This window comes from Onychostruthus taczanowskii, unplaced genomic scaffold (genome assembly GCF_017590055.1).
Source record: "Onychostruthus taczanowskii isolate IOZ18803 unplaced genomic scaffold, ASM1759005v1 scaffold4, whole genome shotgun sequence".
Taxonomy (NCBI): Eukaryota; Metazoa; Chordata; class Aves; order Passeriformes; family Passeridae; genus Onychostruthus; species Onychostruthus taczanowskii.
In genome coordinates this window covers 21,059,232-21,076,001 of record NW_024501459.1, presented here as the reverse complement: position 1 = coordinate 21,076,001, position 16,770 = coordinate 21,059,232, and the positions used below count along the sequence as shown (strand labels likewise).

Genomic DNA, 16,770 nt, shown 5'->3' with positions numbered 1-16,770 from the left:
TAATATGGTATGTTCTAGTTATTGCTGAACAGTGCTTGAAGTGTTTCCTGCTTCTCACACTGCTCCACTAGCAAGTAAACCTGGGGGACACAAGGAGCTGGTAAGGGAGACAGCCTGGTCAGCTGACCCCAAAAAACCAAAGAAACCAACCAAAAAGAAAGGCTGGACACCTGCCTACTGACAGAAGTACCAAATCAATGTTATTTTGCTTTGCTTGCAATTGCAACTTTTACTTTATCTTTTAAGCTGCCTTTATCTCAACCCCTAAGCTTTCTCACTACTGACCTCCTGATTCTCTTCTCCATACCACCAGGGTGGAGGAGTGAGTGGCTGAGTGCAGCCAGAGCTGCTGGCTGGGATTAAACCACAAATACTGGCATTTCCATGGAATCCAAAGCCTGGTTGTGAGCCTAGCTCTCACAGAAGTCATTAAAATAAACCTGGAACCTAAGGCTCAAGATAGCTCAGAATATTTGCCTCACCTATTTCCAGTATACAATTTTTCATATATATATATACACATACATATATATACACATATATACATGGAATAAGATTTTTACATCAGCACACTGATTTATTCTGAACACTGCTGCAAGTATATTCACCATTTATCCTGATTATTTCTAAGGGCTCTGTTAAAAATAACCAAAACACAATAAAAAATATTGAACATAAGCAACTTGTTTTCACTTGCTAGGTCCTTTTTAGCTTATCTCCTCCTTTCATTTCTTGGTCAGTTGCAGAATGTTAAGAGCTGATTCCTCCCTCAAACTGGTCTAAAACTCAAACCCCTATCAAGTACTAGCTTTTCAAATAAGAACTATTGTATTTTTCCTCAACCTTTACAATTTTTTTCTTCAAATCTCTACAAAATCCTTGCTACAATTCCTAAGTCACAACACAGAACACAGAACTGTTGCCTGTCAGGATGGACATTAAAGCCTCATTCTTTTCTTTTGACAGTGTGCTATACTGATGAATTCCTTTCTCATTTTACATTGAATCATAGAATATCTCAAGTTGGGAGGGACCCATAAAGATCACTGAAAGCAACTCCACGCTCCTTGCAGGACTACCTAAGATTAAATCATATGACTGAAAGCATTGCACAGATACATCCAGAACTCTGGAAAGCTTAGTGCCATGACCACTTTTCTGTGCAGCTTGTTCCAGTGACCAACCTCCCTCCCAGTGAGGAATGTTTAACTGATGTCCAGTCTCAGTGTTACATTCAAGACCTTGGTGGGATGAGAAGTTTTTCCTACCCTGTCTCCATTCTGTCTTGGAATTTCCAAGAACTTCCTGTTGTGTCATGATCGTTGGCTACAAAATATCTTGAATAACAAAAACAATGAAGGTAAAAAATTATTTTAGTTTCAAATATTCAAAACATCACAGAACTAGCTCTTTGATGATGAGTTCCATGTTGATTTCCATGGGGCCAAACTTGTAAATAGTATTTCTAGACGTCAGTAATATATAACAACATTCTGCAAAAAAAGCAGTACGAAATCAGAAGTTTTCAAAATACAATGAAGACAATTTTCATGACAGCTAGACATGCAAACTAAAGAGTAAGGTTTTTTGAGTTTATCATGTTACCTTCTTCCAGGATGGGTCTCAGCACAACAAATGGGATTTCTTGCAATGGTTCCATGTGTTTGTGTCCAGCACTCATAATCTTTATCTGGGGCAAGCAGACAACAAGTGTGCCAGGCATACTGGCCTGCCCATGGTACCAGTTTCGCACAGTCCCAGGAATGTCACCTGACACAATTGTACTTGGAGAAGGCAGGCTGTCATTAGGAAGGAATACACAGCAAGACTGCACTTCAAGCTGAAAAAACAAAGCAAAGAAAGGTTCTCAGAAACAGATTATTTTCCCTCTCACTGTGGAGTATTCATATTGGTACAAAAGCTGAAGTTATTCACCCATCACTTGACTGAAAATAGTCTTGATTTCTAATTGAATTAAGAGAAATGCTGGGAAATAATATATGCTCGTAAATTTTGATTATGGGAGGGGAGAAAGAAGAAGGATGTTTTTGATGTGTAAATTCACCAGAAAGGTGTTGCCATATAAAGTGAAAATACATATATCTATATTTCAACAGCTCTGTACAAGTGCAATTGAGTCAGCGAACGTTCTGAATGAGAAAGCCCTCCACTTTTTCCCATTCATTAGCTTTGTTAGCAATAGCTAAGTCTCTAGAACTAGCCAACATTTTATATGCTGTTACTTTCTATAAAGAACTGTTTCAGGGAAAACTCTGCCTTTGCTTAATAAGCAACAAAATGAGCATGTACAAAAAAGGTAATCATTAGAAAAACTATGAAAAACACAAACTTTAGAGAAAAACTGACTTTTAAAAAAATGGAGAGGTGTATACATAAAACAAAGAGAAGGAGATAGTAATAAAGTTGATAAAGTTTATACAGCTTTTATCCCCTTTTCAATGCATATCAGAAGTGGCACATGTGGTTTCATAGGAAATAACATTTTTTTCTTCTTTATTTTCAATGCCCTGGAACATGTTTGACCATTTTGCCATCGTCCTAGGAGTTTCTAGTGAGGCTGAGTGAGCCCAAGCCAAGGACTCAACTCATCAGAACTTGTTAACTCAGAGGTGATGTAAGCTGCTGACTGTTAGTCTTCCTTGGCTCTTACAAATACCATTCTGGCACCTGGATATCAAAAGGCTCCAACAGCCTGCACACTTGAATGCTTTGTTAAGCAAATACAAGCTGTGATTCAGCTCCTTGCTTCACATTGCTTGCAAAAGCCTAGCATACAAATTGTTGGACAAGATATTATTTGTAACTGTGATAAAAATATTTGTTTGCTGCAAACTTAGGTAACACTCTTTCCATTTGACATCGTTAAAGACAGCACAGCTTAAAAGCAAAAACCAAGATTTGTATACTTCATACTCTTCCCTGAAGGGTATTAGGTCTTTAAGACCACAATAATGATTTGTAATAGAGCTGGAATTCCACAGCGCTGTAAGTACTTTGCCAGCCTAGTGAGTACACAGATATTCATCTGTATTTCAGCATTTTTGTACCCTTTTGCTTAGACAAACTGACAAGAATTCACTGCAGAAAAATATAAGTAGAATTTTGCAAAAATAAATACATTGGTTCATGAAGTTTGTGTTTGTTTCTGGATTTAGAACTGTTTGAGTTGTAAAATGAAGCTAATTACATCTTTGATAAGTAGTTTATTGATCTAAGGTTGCTGAGTGTACTTTATTTAAACTGAACGAAAAGCTAGGGTGTATTGTTACAGATGTAACAGATTTGGATTTTTTTTAATGGTAAATTAGTCTTTGTGTCAATTTGCAAAGATTTTTACAGTGACACATTAGATCGTTTTCTGGTCTATTAGTAATAGGTTGTAGGTCAAATCATTGTGGGATAATGATAAATAGATGACAAAAGAACTTATGATCAGTATAACTATTGTTTTATCCATGCATTTGCTGAGTACACAGTTTATAAAAAAATCACTCATTCTTCATACACACACATATATACACACACATCTATGACGATTAACATCAAATGCTGCCTGGATATACAAACCATGTGGTAATAATAATCCAAAAATTCCACCAACTTGAAGAGATACTATACTTCATCACATTGCCAGCAGCAGGATCCATTGGACATGTTTTACAAAGCACTCTCAAGAACAGATCTCAATACTCAGTAGAGTTTTTGCACTTCATTTACAGTTTAATACAGCTTTGTACTGAAGAAAAGTTCTTCCGATCACATTTGGTTTATTTTACTTTGCTGTATCAAGAATACTGAAGTAGAATCACAAGAGTTTCACCCCTTTAAATTCCTGATGGAAATTCCTTTTTTACACAAGGAGCTCTTTGCTACTCGTTTCAAACAACTGAATGGGAGCTGGACTATGAATTTTGGTGGGCTTTAAATGGTATCATCAGGCCTACATATGTGTGATAGATACACCCAGCCCCCTTAACAAGATCTGCAGTAGCACAGTACAAGTTCCAAATGAGGTAAAGGCCTGAGCTGTAGCCAGGTCAAGAACTTCAGGAAACCCACGAAGAGCAGAGTGACCCAATGAGCATCATGCCTGATCATGTGAATAACACTTGAATGTGTTTTTTCCAAGACTGAGTTATCAAGGAACAAAGAAAGCTGTGAGTGAGTACAAGGAGTCTCTTGCACATCCCTCCCATTGCATGCAGTTTGACTACAAGCCAATGACAGCCTAAGTGAATTGCCTTGGACTCTCCCTCCCGGGCAGGATGGCTGCACAGCAGTGATCTCCCCTTGAGCTGGGACACCTTTCAAGGCTGTTCTGAGAGGCAGAGGCCTTTCTATTAACAACAGATCTCTGGACGAGTTCAATTCAAACTTTCCCTAAAGTGCAACTGGTCTGCACACCAGTGACTCTCCCCTTGAGCTGGGATGGCTCCCAGTGTTTGGGATTCCTTATCCAAGACTGTTCTTTCTGTAACCCAAGGCAGAGAGATCTCTTAACTGCAATAGATCTGATAAGCTGCTGACAGCATATTGAATTAATACTACTGAAATCCATGTAGGTAATTCCTTTAGACAGACTGTTGTCAAAGTCTGAGACTAAGACCAGACCTAAGCTCCATCAGGAGTTCAGAAAGCAAGGGGATCTACACTGGATCTCATGACTCAATGGAAGGACTTCCTTACTCTTTGTACTTCTTCTCTTAGATGTAAACTGCTATCCAGATCAGATCCAGCTGCACCTAAGCCACATCACAGATTTGGCAAGCAAGGAGGTCCAGTCCTGAATTTCATGACTCAGTGTTTGGGTTTCCTTACCCTTTTCCATTTTTGGCCTCCATGTAAATAATGCCAAATTTATTCCAATTCTATTTTCCCTTGTATGTTTCAACCGTTAGTAAACGATAGAGTGAACCTTGCTATTGATCTTCACCAAGTTACACCTTTATGAATTCATATTAAAATCTCTGTTATGCCTTTGATGATGATTATTTCAGTTACTCTAAATCACTCATTCATGACAAAATTAGTGCAGTCAGCAGGATCCTAAATCTGGATTCACTAAAAATTGACAACGTGTAATACTACAGAATTGCTTACAGATATGGTTGGCTTACCTGTGTTTCATTTAAGGTTTTATATGATTAACAAATTTTGCAAAACATTACTGCAGGATTTCAAAGGCCAACACAATGAATGTATGGCAAAAGTTCACATTTTAGAGCAAACTGTGCAATGATTATAATCACACAAGAAATTACCAGCTTGAGTGCACGAGGGCCCAGTAAGTGCAAAACTGAGTTGCACCTGTTGAACTTCTTGGAGGCAGATTCACAACTATCAACTTCAATGGAATTTGTGTACATTTAACTCACAGAATCTGGAAATTTGCCTACTCACAAGTTCCAGTGAAGGAATGGAAGACTGCACCTAAAATCATGGAATTATATGCTGGACAAAAGTGAGAATGTGTGCTACAGATTGCTTCACCAATCAGAAAGTGTTTCAAAATATATGTAATCCAAATTCTTAAAATTAAACTACATCAATAGCATATATTAAAGCTATCATATAAATCTTTTTACACTTTTTAAATAACTGTTAAACTGTGTGCCTAAAATTGTGAATTTAATGTAAGATGTGACTGATTTATGTAACTGAATATAAATCTGCAGCAGTAAATCTTGCATTAATGTAAGGATCTGACAATCCAAGGGAAAGAAAATGAAGTAATCTGCCAGTAAGAAGTCCTCAAGCTGGGGGTCAGATCCTGTTCATGGAAACCATCTGGTTGGGACCCTCCAAGCCACACCAAACACAAATGATCTTTTAAAAAAATATCCTATTCATTAATGCTTCGCAGCTGCACTGAGTGTTACTTCATTTTTCCATGGCAACATCCTTTCTGTTTCAAGGATCTGATTTCAGTTTTGGTAGCAACATGTTCGTTTGCCAATACTGAACACATTCATGTGTTAAAGAGAACGAATTATTACATTCTTGAAACAGGATCACCCCCTATTTTCCTTTCTATTATGTCAAGGCCTATACATGCTAAATAATGTACACTAATGATAAACCAATGAAGCAAGCAGTATTTTCCCTTCTACTTCTAAAACATTAAGTAAAGCATAACTCTACACTCTACACTTTTACAAACATGTAAGTCTCAAAATGTCCAATGACTCTTGCATAAATAGGAAAGTATTAAGTTACTGCAGTATTTTTAATTCTTATTTTATAAAAAGAAATGTTGTTCACTAGAGAGAAGACTGAAATAAATACTGCTGAAAAATTAGGTCTTCCTAACTAAGAAGGGTGGGTTGGAGGGAAGAAAGCAAAAGAAGTGACTGCCCAAAAGTGCTATGAAGAGGGACAAGTTGTTCAAGTCTTTACAGCCTTTCATGATAGTGATAACACAAGAAGATTCTCTTTCATAACCCGTATTTTACAGATCAATTAGAGGCATTGAAGATTTTCTACAAGGCGACACTTGCATAAGCGTGACTCTCCAGGGAAGCTGCCTTTCTCTGAATTAGTCATCAACCCTCATACGCTCTCAGCAGCAAGGTAACATATTTTTCTGGGTACAGAATATCACCTTGCAATGACTCCCCGGGCTGCAAAGAACCCCTTCTTACACACCTTGTGTGAGGGTTCTGGTGCACTCAGTATTGTAAGAATGTAGCCCAGCCTCCAACACCCAAATTTGTTCTACCATTTGGACCATCTGCCGCTGAGCCAGACGTGCAGTGTTTGTCGCAATTTTAAAAGGCAGAACAGAAATTCTTGTTTTGAAGGTAGACAAAAGTAAAAATGTTATAAATGGAAAGCAGAACACATAAGTAAAAGAACTGAGAGCAGGCTACCTGTACATAAAAATGACCCTAATTAGGATCAGATGCATTTTCTTTGACCACTTAAAACAGTGTCATTGTGCTTCACAGTATTCCTGTTCTTTCCTAAGAAAGCTTTTAAACCTTTTAAAAGGTTTTATTTAGTTACCAAAAACACAAATTTTTGTTGGTTTGTGTTAAGTAACCAACTTAAGAAATAATCCTATCTCATAATTGCCAAAAAACGGCTGAGAGCTGTAACTGCTAAATTACAAGTCACAGAATCTCTTCCTGATCCCTGGATAACAACACAGTTCAGGGAACAGGAACTCTTATCAAATCTGTCCTTTCCTTTCTTGCATTTCAATGTTTTACCGTGTCAAAAATTTTCACAAGTTATATGCATTAAAGAAAATAAATTTATCAGTAGTTTCAGGAAACAGTTTTGTTTTTTTTCAAATTAATTCAGGGATATTTAAAGGCATGTGACATACCTAAGTTTTATATGTAACAATTACATTCTTATGTAGTTGGCACTTGTTGCAACATTACTCACTAATTAATTTATTTTTAATACAGGTCCTTCATTGTTCTCAATGGAATTCCGCATTAACAGCCAATTAAAAATAATTGTGTTTATACTGCTTCACAATTTTAGCAACTATTAGTATGAAGAACATGTGAAAAATGAATATTACCCTCCTACACAGAGTAACTGCCAAAAAGACTTCAAGGCTGCATATAAAATCCTACAACAACTAAATAATAAACCAACTTTTTATAATTAAATATGCAAGTCTTTTCACTTAAATACCACATCTCCAATGCATAAAACCTTCATGCAATATTCTATCAGAAGCAAGCCAGCGCTAAGGCTAAGCAAGTACCAGCTTTGGATCCAAAATAAACTTTCCAATTACTTTGGTTCCAAACACATTTACTTATTCTAACTTCCACTAAAAGAATAATCCTTTGATGATTTTAAGTTATGAAGTTCAGTTTTATCTGACGACAACTAGAGACTTTTCTGTTCTAAAATCATGTAACTAAAAGATCCAGGAACATGAAAATAAGCTTTAAAAAAAGCCACAGAGTCTAAATGCTCCAGCATTCAACCAGACAAATTATTCTAGAAATTTTCTTTTTTCATGCCAAATAATAATACAGAAAATGTGTAAAAACTTATAATTTAAATATAGTTATATATATTTAATAAAATGAACATTATGTATAATAAAATATATATAATATACTTAAATTGCAATACAGAGTCATGATACTCATTTTCTTACCCTCTATACATTGCCTTGCACAAATTTCCCATTTGGGCAGGTATTGAAAGAAACAAGCAATATATATGGCATTTGTGTCGAAAACCATAATAAATTAGACACAGGGACTACTAATAGTAATAAAAAGAACAGCAAACATATCTATAAATCCTTCATATTTCACAAGAAATAACTATTGCAAATTTGTGTGGAAGCACCTTCTTGAACTTTCCTGCAGTGCTTCCCTGGAGTCTGTTGAAATGTTTCTCTGATAACATGTAATAAAGTTCTGGGAAGGTACTGGCAAATACCTTACAAAGTACAGTGAAAGAGCATAAGGATGAAACAAAGTGTGTAAGCTACTGTATGAATTCAAAGGGGTGTTTAATTTCAACATAGATAAAACCAAAAAATATCATTTCATAATCATAATGATGAAAATGGAAACCATGAGTACTCTACCAAAAAAAATCCACCAAACCTGCAAAAAGCAAATAAATCTAGAACCTCAAGCACCATCAAAAGTACCCAACACAAAAAATCCTCTGCCAGTATGAGCCCTATTCTGTATGTTAGGTCAGAGCAGCAAGGTATTTAGGAATTACTCTTTGAGACAACTGCTGCCTATCACTGTCATCAGTCTTCATCTCCACAGAAAAAACACTACCTTCCTTTTTTCCTGTCTAGTAACACACAAACTTCATGGTTGGTGCTTTACTCATTTCTCCAAACAAATTCAATTTGCTGGTTGCTCACAAAAACACGTACCATGAAAAATGTAGGAGCAGAGTATTGCAGTCCTGATTCAGCTTTCCCCCTTTATAAAGGACCCAGCTCTGCCTCGCTGTCATTATTACATTATTGCTTTTGTTATGACTCAAACTGTAAGCTGCATTTACATAGAGAGTCTCAGTGTGCTAAGTACCAGCCAGACACATAACAAAAATACACTGCTTCCTTCAAATAGATTACAAATTCTCTCTCTTATCTAGACATTTTAATCTACTTTGGTGAGAACATTAAGAAAGAAAGGAAAACAAGCAAAATACTCATGAAATAATGATGAAAGAGAAGGCTGAAAACTAAATAGATTTAATGGAAACCATCTCCTCAGCTTCACTATGTTCTGCAATCAGGTGACATGTCTCAAGTTCTTGCTCAGGCAAAACCTGAACCTTTAAGCTTTTTAAAACTGCATATTTTAAGTACTTTTTACATGAAAGAGGAGTGACACAGACACATTCTGGGATGAGCCTGCATATTATCAAATATATTGCTTGATAGGAGGAAGGAACAAGCATTTAACAATTACTTTCTGTAATAATGACAAAAAAACTTGCCCAAAGCTGTAATTAAGACTTTTCTTTGGCAGTTTTTTTGTGACTTTTTTAATAAAAAAAAATTGCTACCATATCCTGATGTACCATAAAATACTGATCTTATAGAATGAATGTATGGTAAAAGAGGCACAGGTCATAATAATTCTAAATTAGAATAATTTCTCAATAAGCACTTGATAAGTACTGGGAACAACACAGTCATAATTCTACCCCTTCTAAGCCATCTAATATTTGTTCCTGCAATCTTAACACTGAACTCCTACTATGGCATCTATAATTCTACACAAAAACTCTGCTTTTACTGATCAGCAGCTACAATCCAGAGCCGTATAAACCAAAATGCTTTAATCCCAGCTGCCATCTCCTTGTCCTTCATGAAAAAGTAGCCAAGTAAGCTGCTGAGCCTTCACTGTGCAACAACAGCAATTGTATCATACACCTCAGGAAAATATTTATCATACACACTTTCCTGAAACAGTTTTAGAAAAGAAAGCACCCTGCAAATCTAATTGCAGTGTTTATTTTTATTAGTACAATTTTTGAAGGATCTTTCCCTTCAAATACAAAACAGCATTTCAAAACCTAATATTTTAAACCAAAGCATTCTTTGCTTAATTTACCCAGAATCTTACTTTATTTTTCATTCTCTCAGACTTTGAAACTACTGAAATAAGACAATAAAACTTGGGAGCTCCTTTAAAACCCCTCTAATAAAAAGCACTAGGATGCATAAAAAGTATCATAAAGTCTGGAAACACATAGAGGTTTTTTCACTTCCTTTTCATCTTACCTGAAGTGTAAGGCACTTAACTGCATTCCACACTATTCCAATAAATTCTTTCATTCTTTCCTCAGGACTTCTGCAGTTTTCAGATGAGTTCAGCACAGTTTTCACAGGGAGTGACAAAGGACGAGATTCTAATGCAAACAAAAAAAAGTCAGTTACAAAAAGAATATCCAAGTAAATAATATACTTACTGATAGCAAAGAAAAATGTTTACCGTACATTCTGAAAGTCTTTCTCTCACTGTGTATATCTTACTATGCACATAATAATAATGTGTCTGAATTAGTTTTAAACTTGTCAATACAACTGCACCAGTCAAGTCTTGTGAGAAATACAGCACAATAAAATTAAATGCTCCAACTTCTTCAACATGAACTGCTAAGAAAATATTATGAAGAATGTTTGACTTAAACAAATTAAGACAGTTTTCAAAGTGTGATAACCTATTTGATGATGCAATTGAAATTCAAGAGGTTTTCACATACATTGCTGCCGGTGGCATCTAAAGGTATCACCTTTCTAAAATTGTAAGAAATGACAGACCACTTTAAATAACAGCCTTTAATTAGTTTTCTTTGAAAAAAATACCTTAAAAATGGAGTATGCATAAAAAAAAAGTATAGAAATTAAACTATTTTCTTACTTTGTCAAATTTTAAGGCAATAAAGTATGAAATATTTCAGCAAAATTCAATGTTTTCTAATAAAAAGAGACATGTCCTTAAACTGTTAGTTATTTAAAAACATGAATATGAAAAGATTTTACAAACGCTAAATTAACTATAAGCACATTAGAACTTCAAAACAGGACTGTGAGTAGTGCATAGTTCCTTTAGACATGTTTTACAGAATATCCTCCTCATTGTGTTGGGATACCCATAGAACTACTGTCAGCTTATTTGACACTTCTAGTGTTGGCCTACATGTTGAGCTGACAAAACTTCAGAAATAAATTACAAAGACTTCATGACTTAAATTTAAACTAAACTGAAATCAGTGTGTGACAATTTATGTCTACAAACCTTACAGCTAGGAGAAATATGTGGCATGAAAATTACAGAAAAAGTCTTTAGAAAAAATTTTGCTATCAACTGATCTAAGGAAAGCAAAAATACCTGGTCCTTGATATGCATCACTGGTTCTCCAGTAATGCAATAAAACATGGGAAGATTTAAAACTGAAACATCTAAGTGGGGAACTTCTGCCAAGAGAATGCAATGTTAATGTCACTGGATGAATTAATATGTGACATTTTCCCCACCAAAGCTAGGGTTCACTAACTCTAGATTATCAGAAAAAATCCCTCAACAAATAGTATTTTTCATCATCTTAAAGAAAGTTGTTCACTTCATTGAACTGATGAAGAATCCAAAGATTCGGAAAGAGAGGTGGTCAAAAGAATGAAAGAGGATTTTTACGGCTGCAGGATAATTAGTTCTCTCAGAGATTCCTGGCTCCAATTATGGATATGTTAGAAGGATATGGAATGAAAACTGGATCATGAGAGTGTAAAAAGCGTGACATTTCAGGATTGTTTGTTGTCAGCTGTTCTGGGGAGGCAAACATGCAAACTGTCCATCTGGAGAAGCAGCGCGCAATAGCTGTTTTATAACATCTCACACGGACAGCTTCATGCCATGAAGTATGTCCTCCATCCACATTAAAAATTGATTAAGTTAAAACAAAGAGATTAGTCAAGGAAGAGCTGTTCTCCTTTAACTTATTACCCCACCTCAATTCACACCATCTTCTGTGCAGTCAGGCCCTACACTACACATACACTACACGGTAAGAATCAGAACAGCTTGAGTACCAAGAAATACTAAAACAGGAGTCATTGAAGCACAGAACTCTGGAACACAAGTGTGGATAAGGGTGAGAATGGCACACAAAGTCACTGTGAGACTCCAGGAATTTCACAGGTAGGATGCTTCAGGTCAGGGTGAGCTGATAAATACGATGTAAACCTACATATTCTGCAATGCATTCAGCAGGGACTGTCAACATCCTACATCACAAGTGCATCTCTCATGTGTGGGATTTAAAGCTAGATTTCATTCCAATCTCCCATATTTTATTTGCAGGAAAACAGTGCTAATTCTCTCTCAATTAGTGTAGTAGACAGCAACAACAATCTGTGAATTAAAACTAAGATTAGCTCACTGTAGTATGTCCTGTTTTTCTTCCTTTATGTGTAACTAAAATCTGCAAAATTCTAGGAATATCCACAATAAAAACGTAGCTTTGCTCAAGTTCAACCAAGAGATCAAAAAAAGAAAAGTCTCAAAACCCAACAGACAGATAAAGAACCATTCAACCATACACCATGGAAAATAGAAAAGGAATAAAAAGTATATCAGAGTAGAAAGAAGAAACAAGCAAAGAAGTAACTCCTGAAAAGAAGAAAGCAGTACTTTCTTTTTTTTCTTCTCCCTGTACTGTAAATCCCAGAATTTTGCCTGAAAGGATGCTGGGAAAGAAGGGTCTTAATTCCCTGTCAGGCAAGGAGATGAGGAGATGACACTTGCTAAGACGCTGTCAGGTGTGGTTTCCATGTGTGTCTGGCCAGTCTTCTATAGTAGACATGCAGACTGCATCAGCCTCATCTGTCCCAATAAGAAGTTAATTTACTAAAATAATTATGCTATTTAGCTACTAATGAACTGAAAACCTTGAAACATTTCCTGACAATGTAATCAGTCTTGTGCTCAACCCAGGTGTCAGCAATAGCTAAACAGAAAATATTATTTGTATGAAACATTTCCAAATTGATGAGGGGACAAAAAACAACCCCAACAAAGTGGTGACTGCTTCAAGTTGTACCAGTTGAATAAAAAAAAAACAACAAACCAGTGTACAGGAATGTAAAATGCTCCTATTCTTGTCTTTTAGTCCCTTATTGTTTAACTGGTGCTGTTGCAAACATATATACCACATCAATCGCACATAAGCTGCCACCCTTACCAATTTCAGAACATACTGGTAATGAACAGACTTGAAAAAAAAAAAAAAAGGACTCACTGAAGGAGCAGTTTTCATAACTCATTTAACAATTTCTGGTTAAAATACAAAGGGACTTCCAGTTCAGCAAAATTAATCATTTAAGTACTCACTTTGTAGGAGATGCCACCTTAAGCAAGACTTATAGGTATAAATTCCAGATAAAGGTGTCTTTTTTATATAGATGCCTCCTTCTTTGTGTTTTTTAGCCTACTGGGAATAAGTGGTTTTAGAACTTTGATCCAGAAAATGCATAAGTTTTGAAAATAAAAAGAACTTTTGCGAAAATGACACTACACTGTGCTATTAATATTCAGTGACTTAAGAAATAGAAAAGGGAAAAGACAACTTCTGAGATTTGGGACAAATGGACATTTCTTCAAATAATTCAATGTACAAAAACCCCACACATCAAGAGACTTCTCCTACTGGGTTGAAGAATATCAATAATCTGTAGGCACTGATGGCCTCATGCTTTTCTCTCTCCTTACAGCTAGCAAATTAACTAAAGGGAATCCTGATTTCTGTGTGGCACAGACCTATCAGCTCTCAATCTCTCTGGCACAAGATAGACTCACAGAGAACACTACAATTGACCTGAGGCTGTGGAAAAGACTTTAAAAATTGATTGATAGCACTGGGATTACGGGTGTGCAGTTGGTTAGAAGTGTGCAATATCACAGGGTAGAAAATGTAAGAGTTTGGGATTTTAGAATATAAAAATAAATATGAAGCAAGATGGAGGTTTTAGAGTGGAGCCAGGTTGTTTTTCTTTACCTTCTTCTTCCTTCTTCTTCATGGGTTTTGGGTGATGTTTTGTAATTGGACAGAAAACTCTGCATTGTGGGCTTCCAGGGATCAGTTATTGGGTTAAAAGGGAAAATAATCTAGGTGTCCATTCTTAATTAGATACTTTAGTCTTAAAAGACCTTGTAACTAGAGATTGTTAGCCACTTTGTGCCTTCTAATGAAAAGCTGCAGAACTCATGGTTGTGAGTTTCACTGATAAGAAATTATAAACATCTGAGTCTCAACATGAACTACCGTCTCAAGTGCCTTCAATCCAGACCCAGAGAAACCAATACTTTTTAAAATCCTTCCTATCTTAATGCACCACTTTTCCCATCATTCAATTTCAAAGTCACTCAAAGCAGCAGCTCAATGAAAAATCTTACATTTGTAAAATCTTTTCATATTCATGCAGAGAAGCTCAAACCTGCATTTATCAATGTTTTCTGAACTATCAGTAGTTCAGACCCTTCAGAAGTCTTTCACTAATACTGATGTTTTATTTTTGAGGTGTCATAAAACAAGTTATTCCCCACACTCCCATTCCTGGATGAATGATTCTTGAATTGTTAATTTTCTAAGAACAGACTATGTTAATTACTTTTTGAAATTTACATTCTCCATCAGAATGTTTGAGAATGAAAGCAGTACTTAAATGACAGCAGGAAGTCCTTTTAAGCTTACTAAAATAAGTGATATATTTGCCAGCATGCTGAACAGTCTTTGCATAAATAATTTCTTTACTAGCCTTTGAGCATTTTTGCATTCCACTTTACTGAAAGTGGAGACAATACATTACTTTTATCAAGATAATAATTGAGCAACACCGTCCCTGACAACTCATGAGAGTGAGTCCCTTATATGCAGGGAAATGGCAGCAGAGAGGTGTAGTGACTAAATTTGTGTGCTCACACAATGAGTTATCAGCAGAGTAAGTGTTAAAACACAGAGGCTTTTAACATATATCAATAAACAAAGACAAATGTGATATTAATGTTGTGCAACAAAAAAGGATCTTTCTGTGTGAAAGTGTATGTTGGCTAGGGAATGTCTATGGTCAGCATTTTCTCCCACCAAATTCCTAATGATTGCTGCACTACTTCTGGCAAAAAATACCTATTTAGTTCTGGGAACAAAAATAAAAGAGGACTGACACTTTTGTACAAATCAAAACCAGCCATTCAGAGGCCAAACTGAGCTACTACATTAGTAATTACAAAAATGTGATATTTGTGTGTTCATATCTAAAGTCCATGCCTGAATTTATCTTAGTATCACTTTCTATGCCAAATACAATTTATACCATGAAGTAAGAATTTCAGCTTTTGGATCTGCAGTAAGTTCTGATAAATGTGGATTTCTGCCTAGTACTCTGCCTTTTTAAAAATACACATAAAGTTCCTTAGTCTTACAAATATAATCTCAAAATAAAAACCCATTTGTTCTCTCTCAACATTGAATTCCTTCATACAGAAAGAATGTTTGATATACTACATTGGCTTTGAGTTACTAATGTTTCTGAAATTCACACAGTGAATGGAAGAAATCATGCCACCATAACAAAAATGTTAAACATTTTACTAGCTGACAAAACTCAGAAAAATTCATTTTTATACAGATATTTCGCTGTCCATACATTTCAAACTTTCTATAAATCACCTGTGCCTGGACACCTTCCTTTTAAATAATCCAAGAATTAAAACCCATTTATAAAAATCTTGAGTATTTTCAGGCATCTTAGGTAAATGTGCATCAGATATAAATTCCTGATTTTCTATTCCTTCAAGTATTTTACTTAACCTATTTAGCATCTATTTAACTTCACTCATCTTCAATTATCAGTCGTACATTTCATAGTAGGCATGAATAAACGATAATCATTCAGTTCATTGAGCAGAAATAGTGACCTACTAAATCAAATACTTCAGATAACCCATTGATTTCTCACCAGCCAGACTTCGCTCACATTTACCAGGTTTCTGCATTCCAACAGCTCATTTTAGCAGGAATCTATCTATGCATTCTAGTCAGATTTTAAGAAAAACAAAAATCAGTAACTGCATCCAGTTTTGCTAAGTACAGGTCCTATTCTGCTACACTGGAATTTTTCGGTTGAAATTTTATTAACTTAAAATAAAACTTCAAATAAAAATATCAGTTTATCTGGCATCAGCTGGTCCAAATAAAATAGAGATGTGTTTAAATTTAAAGCCGTGTCCTTTCTTCAGTTTAATATAGAAGTATTTAACAGTGGTTCAGAAATATCTCATGTATACTTTGAAGGAATTTTAAGAAAGCTTTCAAAATTTAATTACTAACACTTCCCATAAACCCCAAGAAATTCCAGTTGTAGTAAATATCTAACAAGCAATTCAAGTTTTATTATATCTACACTATCAAATGTTAAGAAATGATTGAAAGGAAAGATGGGGCTCTTTCTTTGCCTGGTTTCCTATGGAAAGAAGGCTTATGCAAGCCTATATTCCCTGCATATGCATCCAATTCATTTGCCTGTCTTGTAACTCCTTAGGTACTTGCTGGTCAAATTTAAAAGGGTGAATATTTCAAAGATACAATGTTTTTACAAGTCCTGGAAAAATAGGTAAGCAAGGTAAACCAGCAAGAAATCGGCAAAAGGAGCTCTGTCTTTATTAGAATCCGGGTGATTTATATGAACACAAAACATAAAGTCTATCTAAGACAAGAGTTCTCCATTTTCTATTTATA

At 35.5% G+C, this 16,770-nt stretch overlaps 1 protein-coding gene across 7 annotated transcripts in view; it reads right to left on the bottom strand.

The window, feature by feature from the left end:
- Positions 1–16,770, bottom strand: part of VPS13B (vacuolar protein sorting 13 homolog B) — a 429,942-nt gene that overhangs the window by 204,495 nt on the left and 208,677 nt on the right. For all 7 annotated transcript variants that reach the window (XM_041413097.1, XM_041413101.1, XM_041413100.1 and 4 more), the window contains 2 exons: positions 10,259–10,386; positions 1,606–1,840 (listed from right to left, as the gene is read on the bottom strand). In XM_041413097.1, coding sequence (XP_041269031.1) covers positions 1,606–1,840; positions 10,259–10,386 — 363 coding nt within the window. The remainder of the gene's footprint in view (positions 1–1,605; positions 1,841–10,258; positions 10,387–16,770) is intronic.